Below are 15,060 nucleotides of genomic sequence, written 5' to 3' on the forward strand. Positions count from 1 at the left end.
ATTGTGACATCGCTTTTTCCACAACTTCAATATTCGTCGATGGAATAAAACTTTGGCCATTGAAATGTCGATCATTCGCCCTCCCCCTTCTCCTCACAACTCCCTGTCATTCCACCTCATTTAAATATACTTCCCAATGATTAGTGAATTGTCCTGCGATTAACCTACTCAACGTGTAGTGGATAGTGTGCCACCTACACATATACCAGGGGGTGTGATGTTATACCAATGAGACGAGAGACTGACGCGTACACAACGAGCTCAAGGCTCGAGTCCCAGCAATCAGGCAGGACAATAACGCAATGCACAATACCGACATAATATGCATCGACAGAATTCGAGTGTGTGGAGGACAGCAGGTGGTGGAGAGGGCCTGGGAGGAGTACATTGTATGTGCTCTATGACTACTTCATGAGATCCATCCCCTCTTCCCAGAGCACATGATGAACTATTTTCAACCATAACAAACCGTCTGGCTGTATAATATTTTCCATTTTTCCGGTGGTTCAAGCACAAAAATCGATGAGAATGAAAATGAAACGAGGCTCCAGGGGGAGCTATGTTTTTCACCCTCTCTCATGCCACCCCTTTCTCCCGGTGCATGCCAGCCATAAACTGCGGCTCGTTGCAAGAGTGTCACAATGCACTGATCGCAATCAGTTTTGGTGGCAAGCATGTAGAAGGAAATTTAGTTTTCCAAACACCTAGCAGGGCGGAAAATCGGTCTGGCATGAAGGTTAAATTTTCCAGTGAGTCTCATTGTGGTTATAGGTCCGATCGGCCGGTGATTTTTCACTGCTCTCTCTATTTTCTACCACCATTTTTGCCTGAAGCCCTCTCACTTTTCCACCAAAGTTTGGCAATTACCGGCAGGGGACCCACAGCAACTCGGCCGGATATTACGAGAGATAAAAATCAAATTAACCCCGACGTCTGACTGTGCATGTTGTATTTCGTCGCTTCAGGTTCACCTCTTACGTACATTGCGATAAGCTGTTTTAATAAACCACCGGGGAGATTATGATTACCTGGAGATTTTTGAGAATTCACCAGATATTGATTGGCGTTAGAAAAATAGGGGAAATTTCGGGGATTGTTGATTGGTTATTCTTGGGAGAGGGATATTTAGATACATTTGGAGGAAATGTCTTCTGATTTTTAAGAGAATTAATGTAAAGAATTACTGCTAATCAAAGTTGCATTATAATGCCTTGTCTTTTCTGGTAATTATTTTCTATCTAATGAGTTTTCTTCTTTATGTTTCAGGTAAGAGATACACTCATGACAACTAACTTCCCGAGATTTTGGTAAGCGTATCGATTAATAAGAATGATCCCTCCCGATTACCCCGACATTGTCAATGAAGTTATCGCAAAGAATCACAATGATCGTTGCAAAATCCATTCGTCTAATAAATAATCTCAACTCCACCTGGCAACTATGGTAACGGATACAGTGGGATGCCCGGAAATAATAATTTCCCTCTTGAGACGCGACGTAAAATCTACACTGAGCGTTGTATAGATATATCTCATGTGCAAGGCTCATATATATTTTCATTCCACTCCTCCGCCTTTAACTCTTGCCGAGTATATAGAAGAGGTGTAGGTCATAAAATCCCAAGGTTTTCGGACCCACCAAGTGTTGGAGTTTTCTACGCCGGAGAAAATGCCGAGGATTGTAGCATTCAGACAGCCCTGAAATATTCGTTTCGAAATGGAATTTAACCGTAGATCTTGGGGCCAGTTGAGACAGTAATGCTCCTCCCCCGAAATTAGGTGAGTTTAATATCATCCGCGTCGGTCTTTCATTGAAATAGTGAACAAACATTCATTATAATTCTTCAGAATGCTTAGCCACATGACGAATTGGAGTCTCTCCAAACATCGTTTTCCCATTGAATCTAAAATCCAATACTCGTCCACACAGCGCAGGGGATTTACCCCAGCATTTACCCGAGACTGAGGAAAAACAATTTTCCGGAATTATCGGCACTCTAAAAAATACGGTTTTTCAAACTCTTCAACTTCACACAGTTGATACAAAGATGTCTTTTAAAATGAACAGAAGTACTTCTTTAAAATTTAAAATTCAAAATGGAAATGATCATCGTGCTTTAATTTGTAAAAATATCGACAACATCTGCCAGAATATTTATCGGGAAAATTGACGCTATTCCTTTATTCCCGAAGAATTCCTCTCGATGTGAGACTCTCAATATGACTCGAACTTGGGATCAGAGAAATTTTAGGGAAGGGAACAAAAGGGCTTCAATTCCAGGTACCAGTTTTTCAGAGAATTTAACAATATAGCGACTTTACGGGCATACTCATAAAATCGAACGGACGAAAACAGTTCAAGTGTTGTAACCAATCGAAGATTGAAGTGGCTATTAATCTGGATTTACCCCGGGGCATTTCACCGCGGCTTGTTACCCGGCGCTTAGCCAACCAGTTTCCACTCCCCCCCATTTATCCCCTTCTCCGTGCCCGACCTAGACCTTAATCCAGTTTAAAGTAGCGCCACGAATAACGCGAAACAATAACAAAAATTACTAGCACGGATTGAAGGGCTATAATTCCCATAAAAATTTGGTATTCAAATTTCGGTCATTTGACATGAAAGAAGAAAAAAAAAATACGATTACAAACGTCTCTCCGTTTTATCGAAGCTCAACATCTAAATCGTCCGTATGATTTGAGGTTAAAATCACGTGAAAGCGAACGAACAAGGAACGGCGGGGGGGGGAGGAGGAGGGATGAGACAAAATCTTGGGTGTACGGTCGGACGCGTTACGATTAAAGAGCACTCGGAAAGAATTACCGTCAACGCTTCACGCGAATGAGCGTGTCTCGTGGATTCTCTGGGGTGAAAAATTGGAAATCGCGGAATGCTCTTAGAGGGGCCACAAGCAAGAGTCTTCGACTAAGTGGCTTCGATCGTACCTCCAGGAAGAGACGAATGAAAGAGTGAAAAGTTGTGATTCGTCTCTCCCTGTTTTTTCTTTTACCCGAGTTTTTTGTTCGAACCCATGTACCTCAGCAATAAACTTCTTCCTCTTTTTTTGTCGAACATCAATTGTACTTCTGATGGTCTATTAGCGACATGCAAGGACGCCCCGAAGCCTGAAAAAAAAAAACACGTAACTTCAATTCTTATCTCAAATGTAATTATTGGGAGAGCAAACCCACAGCAAAGAGAGAAACAAAAATATCTCCAGACACTTTTGTTTCCGTTTTCACTGTGCGATATCTCAAATTAACACGTCCTCAGGTACCTAAATTTTCATTTCCGACCGAGAGAGGGTTTCCCTCTGAAAAAATATCGAAATGTCAATTGCGATAATTCAAAGTTTGATTCAATAAAATTCATTCTCCTCGTGATATCTCAGATTGAGACGCCCCGAAGTAGCCAAGTTTTCACAGTCCTCCTCGTACCAAAGATCCTCGCATTCAAAGACGACAAATTGAGTTTGCCAGTGGAAACGGCGGACGAACGAAGCCTTTCACTACTTGTACATAACTGTTAAAGATACAACTGAGAGTTTCCCGGTTTACTTGATAGGGTCAAACCAAAAGCAGTGGCTGTACCAGAGTGTTTCGATGAAGAGTCCACTGGTGTGACAGAGACTCGTGGAGATTGCCATCCCCTTTGCCAGTGACAGAGGCAACAGCCGAACTAGCGCTCAGTTAATTGTATAAATTTACAATGAATTAGGGAGCGAATCCGAGTCCACTTGCAACTTCAACTTAACCCACTTACGCTTTCTCACGCACAGCATCTATTTCTCTGTTTCCATAAAATGGTGTTCAATGTATCAAATGAATGGGGCAAATTTTCAACTTAAAGAACCGAGGATAACCGAGAATTTCCGGTGAACGGAAGATACTGCTCGCAATTGCCACCACTCGGCTCTCATTCTCTGATTTGCGGGCGCTGGATGATGGGGTGGAGGGTGGGATAGGGGTATGCCCTCAGGGCCTGAATGCATCCACTGCAATCTCTCGAAAGAGGGTGTGGTATTATAGCGGGCACGTAGAGGTGGCACAGGAGAGTGCGGATAAAAGGAAAAGATATAGAGGGCAGCGTATCGCGTTTCCGCAGCAGTGAACGAAACTCGCCTTAATGCGTTCCGTAACGAAACGTGCAGCCACGCAATACGTAAACCCCCCTCAACCCCCTCAGCCCCTCGTCATCCAATGGTTCAGTCGAGCTTTGGATTAATGTATAGGTTGGTTATACGGCGCGTTAAACTCCTGATGGGATTATATATCTCAAGTGTAAAAGATTCATTATTACGGGGGGCAGTGTCAAATGGTTTTGAGGCGCCTGGTGTTTTCAAGATAGCGGGCATTGAATGTGGATTGTGTAAATTGGTTTCACGGTCGCATGAGCACCGGTTTATTGTACAGTTTGGGATTGAAAAATTGAAATTTACTGCGGTCTCGGGAAATTTCGGTTTCAAGTTGGGAGAGACTTCTGGGGAATTGTGGGAACAGCAGGATTTTAGATATTTGAGGAAGATTGTTATTGAATATTTGATATTTATAAATATTCATTCAAATTTTCCGGATTTCCAGGAGCTCGTGATGAAAGATCTCATTAAAATGCCGGGCTCTCCTTTGTCTGGCATTTAAACATTTTGGGGTAGCGTAATTTTTGCTGTCATTAATTAAATGAGATCTCGTTCTCCTGAAATTTCCGAACAAACTGTCCGAAAATTCCAATTTTCCTCTGATACTCTGCCACCGCAATTACTAAATAGTGGAGTAAAGCAAAACAAAATGTGCAAATTCCTTCCACTAATTGGTATGGAAAGTAACACGAATCCAGGGGTTTGTATTTATCAACAGTGAAGCAGTGAGGTCAAATTTCCGAGAGCAGGAAGTTCGGTTTTATAGGCCAACAGTGAGTACGTCTCGTGTACGTTAACACGAGTACACAAATACCATTGCAGTAGAGCAATGGTGAACAGACTTGTCCAGGTTTCGTTGGTTGTCCGCGTGAAGCGTGCGTGCTGACGGTAATGAATCGAACTAATTTCTGGTGGTACAGCAGTGTGTGCATACTGCATACAGGGTGGGGCCGAAAATACAGAAAGAGAAAACGAGACGTGGATATTTGTATCCCATATAACATAGTGGGTGTATATTGAACGAAAGAGAATGAACATCCGGTGCGAACAATGCACGAAAAGCTCGTTTACATTCGACGGAGCTCTACCAGTGAGCTTTTTTTTTTTTAACTCTACGCCACTTTTTTTCTAGTAGTTTTGAAACGAGCTTTTCGCTCCCCCCATTTCAACGAAAAACTACATCTACTCGCAAAACAGCTTTAACAATCCATCGAAATTTGTTGGCATGCAATTGTTCTTTTACGACGAATTCTCTCTTTATTTTTATCGCAATTTCAGATGTATTTCGAGTTATTTTGCCCATTGGTACGACAGAAAAATTGAGTAAATCGCTAGTGAATGAGGAGATATTTGGTTGAGGCTGAGACGAATAGTTTTCATCGTCTCAGCTCCATAAATCCCACTGCAAATCCCCGAGGCAGATGAGGAGATACGTGAAAATAGGAGGAAAGACGATATCGTTGTTCCTATATATTCCCCTTTGGAAATGGATGTAAAAGGGGATCGTCTATATAAGAATGCCAAATGCTGTTGAATCTCAGGGTGACAATGAGTGTATCTTATGCATTCATCCTACTTTCTCCCCTCGGGAAAGTTACTCGACTTTCTTTTTTATTCCCTCCTGCCTTTATTGGTCGATTCTCAATACAAAAAACTCCAATGTACAACTATACAAACATTCTCCGGTGCAAATACCCGAACAGTGCGATAAAGACGTCATAGTATTGTCGGCTAACGATCAAAGTTGGTGGTGGTAGCTAACGCCACGGTTGGGCCGCCCTTAGTGCACTGGAAGTGAGCCAACAACGGCAATGCGGATGTCGGGGCTGATCGTACAAACGCTATTCCACTCGAAATATTTCCATCTCTTTTGTTTTCACCTGTATTCAGACAGCTGATGCATTTTTATTCAATAAAAATCGGTTGCTCGAAATTTTTCCATTTACGTTGACAATGGTTTTTTATGGAATTCGATAAATTTTATATTTTTCAATGAAAATATTTTAATTGCTGCAAATGGAGGTCTCTATTACCATTGAATAATTTTATGAGACTTTATTAAATCATTTTAATGGTCGCATTGCCAAAGGGTGATTTCCATTGGAAAAATTAGTTTGCAAATTAATACATTTTTGTGGCTTTTTTTTTTATGTGTGCACCGGAAAATATTATTAATATATCCTGAAAGAAGTGGGCCATTTACTCGACTCAATGAATTTTTTATTACTATTAAATAATTTTATTTCATTTGACTCGGAAAGAGAAAACTTTTATTCACCTCTCACGCCACATATTTCGATTAATAAAACTAGATTCCCAAAAGTTGTGTCCGAGATCGTGAATTCGGTCTCCAAAAGCGATAATGTCAATAGGTAAAAAGGAATCACGACCTACTTCAGTGAGCCGGCACTTACCCAATCCCACGATGGCCCTCCTAAATCGAAGTTCCGATTGAACGGTTAAGAATGTCCACGTATTTTTTTTTTTTCAACTTTCTTTTCGCTCACTACTTTATCCTTCCATTTTCCCTTACCAAGGTACTTTATGATCCAGGATATATTCCATTTTCGTCGCGCTTTATGCACTAAGTATGTTCGATTGTGAGCTAAAGGGGCCAGGCCGGCAACCACCACTGGTTTGGGTGATTTTAGTGATTTACGAGCCAGTCCTAAGGGTTTTTCCCACGCGTCAATGGACTTAACTATTAACGAAATGGACCCTGTGGAGAAAAAATATATCGCTTGAATTCACTTGGTAATAATGGACAGCATGCATGGGAAAAAGTGACGAGGATCGGTATCCTACCTGCAAACCCGTAAACTCATATTGTTCGAGACCATTAATATTGGCAAATTAGTGTTGAACGACGATCTATGCGACCGACGGGGGGCTCAATTCAGAGAAGGAGTGAGTTTGTCGGGTTAACGTGAACATATGGCTGGGTAGATAAGGTGGCCCAATGCGGATCCCTCTGTGTGAATTTAGATGGAGAAATTAATGGATTTTAGGGCGGTCTATCTCATTCCAAAGACGGAAAAGATCAGGTTTAAATATACAAATAGAAACCTGACACATAATTTTGTAGACTTTTGAGGCCTGAGACATTGGATTCCACTCAACAACAATATAAAACATCATAAACTCTCAAAAATTATATCGTAAAATTCTCTCCGGATATCTCCCTGCCATGTCATCTCCGAAAGGGGAAACATCACTCACTAGATTTATCCAGAATTAAAAATAAGATAGCATTCCACTCGCAATCGCTCCGTCGACCTCTCATTGTTCTCGTAAAGCAGAGAAATCGCGAAGGAAGGGGCGAAACGCTTGATCCCTTTAAGGAGAACTCAATTGTCTGACTAATTGCAGTTAGTCCTCCCCATCATCGACTCACTTCACGATCGATTCACAAAGAATCAGACCTACTTGCTCCACCTCTCTGGCATTTCACCTAAAAAACCTTCGCTATATTATTCCCCCTTCCCCTTTCGCCCCATCCCTCTATTTGGCCCTTTTTATGGCCCTCGTTTATATTCCCCTCAGTCATTTTTTTTTTCTCCTCCAATTTAACAGGTATTTGTGCAATTAAATGGAGAGGTCATCCTCATTCGACAGACACACCCGATATGACTATATACTGACTGCTGACTATAAAGTTGGTCTCAAAGTATTCCCATATTGGGGGGCGGTGTTCGGTATGCCAATATAACCGAGCGACAATCCTCCCCTCTCCGTTGACTCTCTTTTGTCCCCTGTGTCTCGTCCATGCTTCCTCCATTCCCGGTCGCATACTTCAAGACGCACGCTGTGGTATGTCTGCATCATCCCCCCAAAGTAAGGGATAATAACGTGATGAGGTCAGACGATATCTTCAATTCCCGGTGATCCGCCCATACGGCGCACCACAGCGAGAAGAAAGTCGGTTAAATAACACATCACAAGTGATGAGAAAATATCCACTTTATCGGACAATTCTAGGGATCTCACACACCCAGAAATTTCGTGGATACTTAACTAATCATTTTGAGGAGTCCACGGAGGGACATTTTCCAGATAAATTCTCGTGCTGACACGGAAAAAGAGGCGTAAAGTGGCGACGGGGGAAAAATTTCAGTGACGGGACTGGAAACTTTATGGGGGGAAAACGTAAATTTTTTAGCACTGAAAATTTTAACAACCGCTAGATTGTGATTTTTTTGAGTACTCGGGGGTGAATTTTTATTGAAAAATTCTCTTCTCGGGCCACATTAAATGCACTTTAACTGAAAAAATTTAGAAAGTTTAAAGGTTATTGGAAGTTTATTAAGATTGTACAGTTTAGTACCAGTATTTTCGATGCTCGAGGAATCTCCGTAGGTTATGGAAACGTTAAACAAGACAGGAATATTTTAAACGTGGATATTATTTCATTAAAGTGCTCAAATTTATATAGGAGATTCATGTTTACTGTCGATCCGTTATGCCCACGCTATTTACGTTTGAAAAATTTACATAGATTATTTTTTATTGCCAACCAGATGGTTTACATTTTTATTCTCCATGTTTTTAAGCATTTACACGTTCCTCATTGTAAATATTATTTACAATTCGCCGATGCACAAATGTAATATCCGGATTACATATCAATTACTGCTGATGCACACAGCTTAGCAATTAAAACTTAACGATTTATTAGTGCAATACGATTATAGTGCAATCCCACCATATTTACTATCGCCAAATAACCTTTATTAAATCTAAACTACCCCAGAAATGAATTGATTGATCATTACGTGCTATTTGGTGTCCATATTACCCACCCTCCACCCTCCCGAAAATGATATAAAAATTTTACTAGACCAGCGAAAGCCTGTAAAACGATGTACCGTAGAATGAAATTTCCGACACCGGAGGTTGACTTCTTATCTCTCACCGCCCTCGCTCCAAGCTCGATGTACCCGATACGTTTATATTACATTTATATAACAGATGTATCCGCGACGAAACACGCGTGTCCTACACGATCTCATGCTCAGGGCATCTCAAACGCCCGTGCCCTCCTCCCTTTCCTCCCGTACCTCCTATATATTGGATTATATCCGCGCTCCGATCGTTCATCATAAGGCCCTGGCGTTCATCCTGCGAGCCACCGATATATCACCAAGTTCTGCAGGCTACCCCTTATCCGCTCGCATACTGCCACTCCACTGGTGCAACCCCCTTCACCCCAATATTCCCCGGAATCCATATCGCATTATTCAATTTATCGGTCTGCGCCATCGCAGATTCATTTGATCAATCAAATACGATATTTTCAGTTCTATATTTCTCTGATTGATCTATTGAGGAGTATAAAATTGAGATGAATGAAGACTCGAATCTTCTTTTCCATTGGAATATGGTAATGTACGATATCCCGAGAATTTTCAGATATTTTTCACCTGAAAATTGCATGAATTTTTATCCGAAATTGGACACTGGGCAAACAAGAAAAATCATCAAATTGTTGACGGGCCAGCACTCGATCACAATTTCTCATCAAGAATTGATAATTCTTCCGCTCCCTATATTGTCAGGGGGAATCCTACAGTGGGAGGGTAAAGTTAAAGCAATAAAGAACCTATTTTTAACTGATGGTAAAAAAAAATTCCATCATTCAACAAAAGCTGGTTGAACGCAATCACTCCGGCAATTGCAATCATCTTCATCCGAATTTCATCATCATATTATGAATAAATTTGTCGAATATAATGTGAATAATAATGGGAAAATGGTGGAGGAGTGGCGCATTCACTGCTCAAAGACTACTGCAGTATCTAGAATCTCGAATATCAGAATCTCTCTCGGTGGTGAATGCAAGTGGTTACGCTGGAGAAATATTTCAAAGCTCATGCCCCAACGCATCTGATATGGCCCGTAATTTTCCGTGCGAAATACAATTCCTGATGAATTGGTAAATTTATTTCCGGGTATAACCAATGAGGTTTTCCACACGATTGGACTGAAGATGCAAAATCTGTAGACGAATACTCCTGGTCGGGGTAAAACACCCCAAAAAGATGAAATACACCTTTCAAGAGGTGAATTACCAGAGCCCCATTTGTGCGAACGAATGATTAACTCAGTTTCTACTAAATAATTATTTAATTTCCATGAACTATGAGGTCAATGCGATGACAAAGATCTCCACCAAGTGCCTCAACTCAGTGGATAAAATTTCAATACCTCGATGCCGATCAATTTGACTGCATAATAATATTTTCTCCCTCCGTCATGAGACCCAGTTTGAATTGCTAAATTCTCAAGAAACTTATTTTACCCGAGGAATACCTACATAAAGATTTTCAACCCGGAGAACAGTTCAAATATCATAGTGCAATTTTCGGATCCCCGAGAGAGGGAGAGAGAGAGAGAGAGGAGTTTCAAATGCCAGTGTAACTTGTCTAAAGCCGGGGAATTCGTGTCAGATGCTTGTGAAATATTTTCCAATTTATCCTAGGAATGACAAACAATTGAATGAACACTACCTGACTTGCACACACACAGAAAAAACCTGAATTTTTGTGGACGGTTCAGTGACGTCCAAGGTATACTTCAAATTTCTCTCAATTTTCGGCAAATAAATCCGCTGAACTTCACGTCACCGCAGATTTTGCGTACAATAATAGTAAAAACGAAAACCAATAACTTTACCACAGCCTCCAACCAAAAATTGAAACCAATGTATCAGTGAATGCCAGAGGGTGCGGAATGAATAGTGAATGGTTGCGGTGTTCCCAAGTCGCCTGATAAAACGCGAATTTAGTCGAATCAGTAGTTTCGACCCCTCACCCCTGTCGAGTTTAGGAAATGGGCTCGAGCGCAGTGTGTAAGGTAACCTCGTATCCTCGGTCTCGGAGGCGCAGCCAACGGCCGCTGCATTATTCAACGAGTGCTTCTATTTATCAAGCAGATAGCTGCTTTCCTCCCTCCCCTGAACACCCTCAAACGATCCGTGTTCCACTGTTTCCCAGCTGAAACACACGTGTCCCTACGTGAAATGTAGAAGAAGCACGAAATGCAAGACGAGCAGGAGAGGAGAGGGGGTGGAAAAAAAAAATCCCAGGAGACTGTTCCATCGAGTCAAGTGGAGATGCGATTCGTAAAGAGGCGAGTTGTACCCTTATCACTTGTTTCCTCTCCTTCAACTTCATCTTTCCAAACATTCTCTGCAATTCGAAACAAAAGTCTGATGAAAAGAGATTGGAGCACATTTCACTGTAGGGCTTTCACGGAGGGTTCCGAGAATTAATTAAGCAGTCGTTGAGGGTCATTGGTGAATTTATTTGCGGTTGTTGAATGCTTGGAGCGAGATGAATTAAAGCCACAAATCAGCTAGCATCTTGAGCTCGTCGATACCATAATTACAAGTGAGAAATTCCGCAACTGTTAATTATTTTTTATCCTGCCCTCCGATGAAGAATGAATTCGTCTCGACGTATTAAATTATACTGAAAATTTATTCATAGTTTCTACAACGGCTTAAGTGATAGCAATGCATTCTCATGAATTCCACAAAGGGAAAATATTCATAGGAGACCCAGTGGGTGAAAGAGCATGGACAAGTTCGCACGTATCACTTGAAAAAAAAAAAAAATTTTTTTTCGTTGAAAAAAGGTTTTCACTAATTTTTCAATATGGCAAAAGCACTCCACCACCAGCTCCCTCCACTTCATCTCCTCGACATCTACATTGTACAGCTTCATCCCCCACTACCTATACGCTGTTTGGTACACGCCCACTGCGAAAGGCATTGTAGATGAGGGGAGGGGGGTGGGTGAGGAGATGTCAGGCGCGCGAGGTAGTTTCGCTGGCGGCAGTCGAGTCTGACCGATACGGCGCCAGTACTACTGTCGCCACCACCACGACCGCAGGCACGAGAACGTCATGGACATACTGGGTATGTCCCTTTACCGCATGTTACAAAGCATAACAGCGCTTTATATTTATATCGGTGTCGACTTGATAATTCTTCATATCTTTACTTCTCTTTTATCAAATAATTTATGGTTTTTCATTCATATTTTTGTGCCTCGAGTGTTCTGTATTACATTTCACTGTTTAAAATTGTCGCGGGTTCATCGAGCGGTGGCGCTGTGCATCACATTATTGAAAATTTGAATTCAAGAATTTGTAGTCAGTGGAAAAATTGACATTAAATCGGACGATTGGTAAATTTATCCACCGAAATGCGCATATCAAAATTGATCGGTGTCATTTGACTTGAGCAGATGTTGAATTTGCGGGGAGAGGGAGAGGCAATCGTTGCTTGAAAAAAAAATATAATTTATGACCGATGACGCCAGAACGATCGAATGGGTATTCAATTCCCGGGGGAGATCAGTATCCAGACGAATCTTTTCTCCGAATTCCACGGCCTGTCCGCACGAGGGAGTGCACCCTCGTTCCGCTCCCCCTCCTCCTGCACCCTAAAATCCCTGCTCACTTACCGACGATATGTCATTCCCCCTCGGTGCACTCCCAGACTGATAAAATCACCGTGTCCAGGACGAATATCACCGCAAGTTGTCAGAATCCCCGCAAACTCAACTCGCAATTCAGTGATGGCACCTCGTCCAACCCCTCGTCAGACCCGGGGAACAGCGACAAAAAACTTTTCCCTCGAGTTTGAAGGGGGTGAGTGATAAAAAGGTACGGAGAAAATTCGTGTTTACGGTACACGTCGGTTGACGAAGCACTCGAGAGGACAAAAGTAGAAAAACGTGCGACTTCCGGATACCCTCGTCTTTCGCAAATTCAACCCCTTTCACTGCTCCCTTGTATGTACACGTCTGAATGTACACTGTTGTGAAAAAATAAAAATTGGAGAATTTTGCAAAATTTTCACGTAACAAACTTAATTCCCAGAGACAATTGACTTTCGTTTATTTATTCAGATCCAGCAAGACAAGGATTTCCCCCCACTCAATTAAAAAATCAATCATTTTAATCCGAAATTCCACTGAATTTCCAGTAATTGACATTTTTCAAAAAGTCAGCAGTGACGTCATGCAAAAATTATCGATGATACTGTCAAGGTGTTCGTTATCGTCGTTTTTCCCCAGTGAATATGAAGTTGTGTCTAGTGTCAACGATATTTCATATCGACATAATCGACAAGTGGAAAACGTCAATTACATCCTGCCCCCATAAACATTAACGTTGACAGTATCGAGCGGCTGGCTATCGGTGCCCACGTAGTCGACGATATACAGCCCCCGTAAATCATGTGCGAAACTTGTCTTCAAGAGGGGGAGCAAGTGGATCATCTCGCTCTGGGGATTATCCGATTGTTTTTTCTATCCCATTACCGCTAATACGGTAAACTGTCAATATCCATCAGACATATTCACTCTTAGTGATTAACGGCAATGCATTCAACGTACCAGACAATAGAGTCTCGTTAGGCCCCTCTCCCCCCAAAGAGTGTAAATTAGTCCCTATGACTCTACGATACAGCTTTGGAAAGCGAACAAGCTCGGTTGTTATCTCGTTGGGCATTTCGCACGCGATAGTTCACCTGAATTGATAACTCTAATTTATTGCATCGACCAGGGTAAAATTAATCTCAGCAGTGCATTCTAAAACTTATTTTACCATATTCTAGAACAACTGGGAGATTCATGGGGAAAATGTGAGACAGTAAGTTATACGTTTATATAATCATACAAACCTTCCAGCTAGGCACGTACGAATTTCAAAAGCTCTTGCGTCTAATTACGACTCCTGGCAAAATTGTTCTCAAGTTCCACTGCACAAACTGAAAAATACGAAAGTTCTAGATTTCAAGGATATTATCTTCACTAAAATCTTGAGTGCATTATTGCTGCTGGAAAAAAAATCATAAACTCAAGAGAATTTAATTTATACCTCGCGTCTATCCCTCCAGTTAATGGAAATTAATATATGATAATCAAATTTTATGTTGCATTGAAGAAATTTTATTCTACACTTGAGACAGAATAAATTATTTCTAACCTGAAGTAAAAATCAATCATGATATATTGATTGATACAATATTTCAGAACAAGAACAATATAATGAGGGCTCGTGGTACCCTTCATAGAACAGTACGATAATATTAATGAAAAATTAAGTCGCTTCGGCTTGTGGTACCCCACAGGAGACGTTTTAAAATTTTTCTTCTTCGAGTGAAATAAATCAGGCGTAGAAATATGGCAGGATTCAGGCGGAAATACACCCGAAAATTACCGGATTAATGTTGATACCATCAGGCACCACGACTTGGTAAATGGTATTAAACTTGAGAGCACAGGGTAGAAAGCTCCTCGCTAAGTTCTTATTAACGATACAAAGTAGCACAGAGCCGAACCTAACCCTCCCCATTATCCCATTGAAACTTCAATGTTCAGTAATTACATTGGTTTCGTCGTTATAACCATCCGTGAATTCCCCAAAATTTACGAAGTACATGGTAGGGTAACGTCAATGTCATAAAAGCTGAGTGATGGTGGATGCATGACAGAAAAAATGAACACGCGTCTCGGCATAGGGCATTAAAAGCTCCCAGTTCCAATATCATTCTCCGGCTTTTGGCCCACTTTGATATATTATTCCGCATCTAGTTGCATTAATTACGATAATCAACTCAATTACTCTCAATTCTTGACCATTAAAATAATATCGTATGAGTTTACCATGAATTCGATCATTAAACGGATGGATTGTATTTATCAAGGACTTTGGCGGAAAGTAATTTCATTTGGAATTGCTCATATCGTGTGATATCCCTTTTTGGATACTATTCCCCAATGAGGTTATCATGAGCTTCGATATTAAAGTTGTACTCATTGATGCGCTATTAAACAAATAAATTTTATAAACTGGCGCGATGAATATCTTTATTTCAATTCATTCATTGTTGAAATTTAACTCCTGATATTAAT

The 15,060-nt window shown here is 41.1% G+C and overlaps 1 protein-coding gene across 6 annotated transcripts in view; it reads left to right on the top strand.

Annotated features, from left to right (window-relative positions):
- The window catches only part of LOC135163998 (complexin), a 149,187-nt gene that overhangs the window by 107,370 nt on the left and 26,757 nt on the right, over window positions 1-15,060 (top strand). The window contains exon 1 of one of the 6 annotated variants that reach the window (XM_064123940.1): window positions 11,902-12,053. The exons of the other annotated variants lie outside the window; for them this stretch is intronic. Coding sequence (XP_063980010.1) covers window positions 12,041-12,053 — 13 coding nt within the window. The 5' untranslated portion in view covers window positions 11,902-12,040. Of the gene's footprint in view, window positions 1-11,901; window positions 12,054-15,060 lie in introns of those variants that run through there. 6 annotated transcript variants of the gene reach the window in all.

This window comes from Diachasmimorpha longicaudata, chromosome 6, assembly GCF_034640455.1.
Source record: "Diachasmimorpha longicaudata isolate KC_UGA_2023 chromosome 6, iyDiaLong2, whole genome shotgun sequence".
Lineage (NCBI taxonomy): Eukaryota > Metazoa > Arthropoda > Insecta > Hymenoptera > Braconidae > Diachasmimorpha > Diachasmimorpha longicaudata.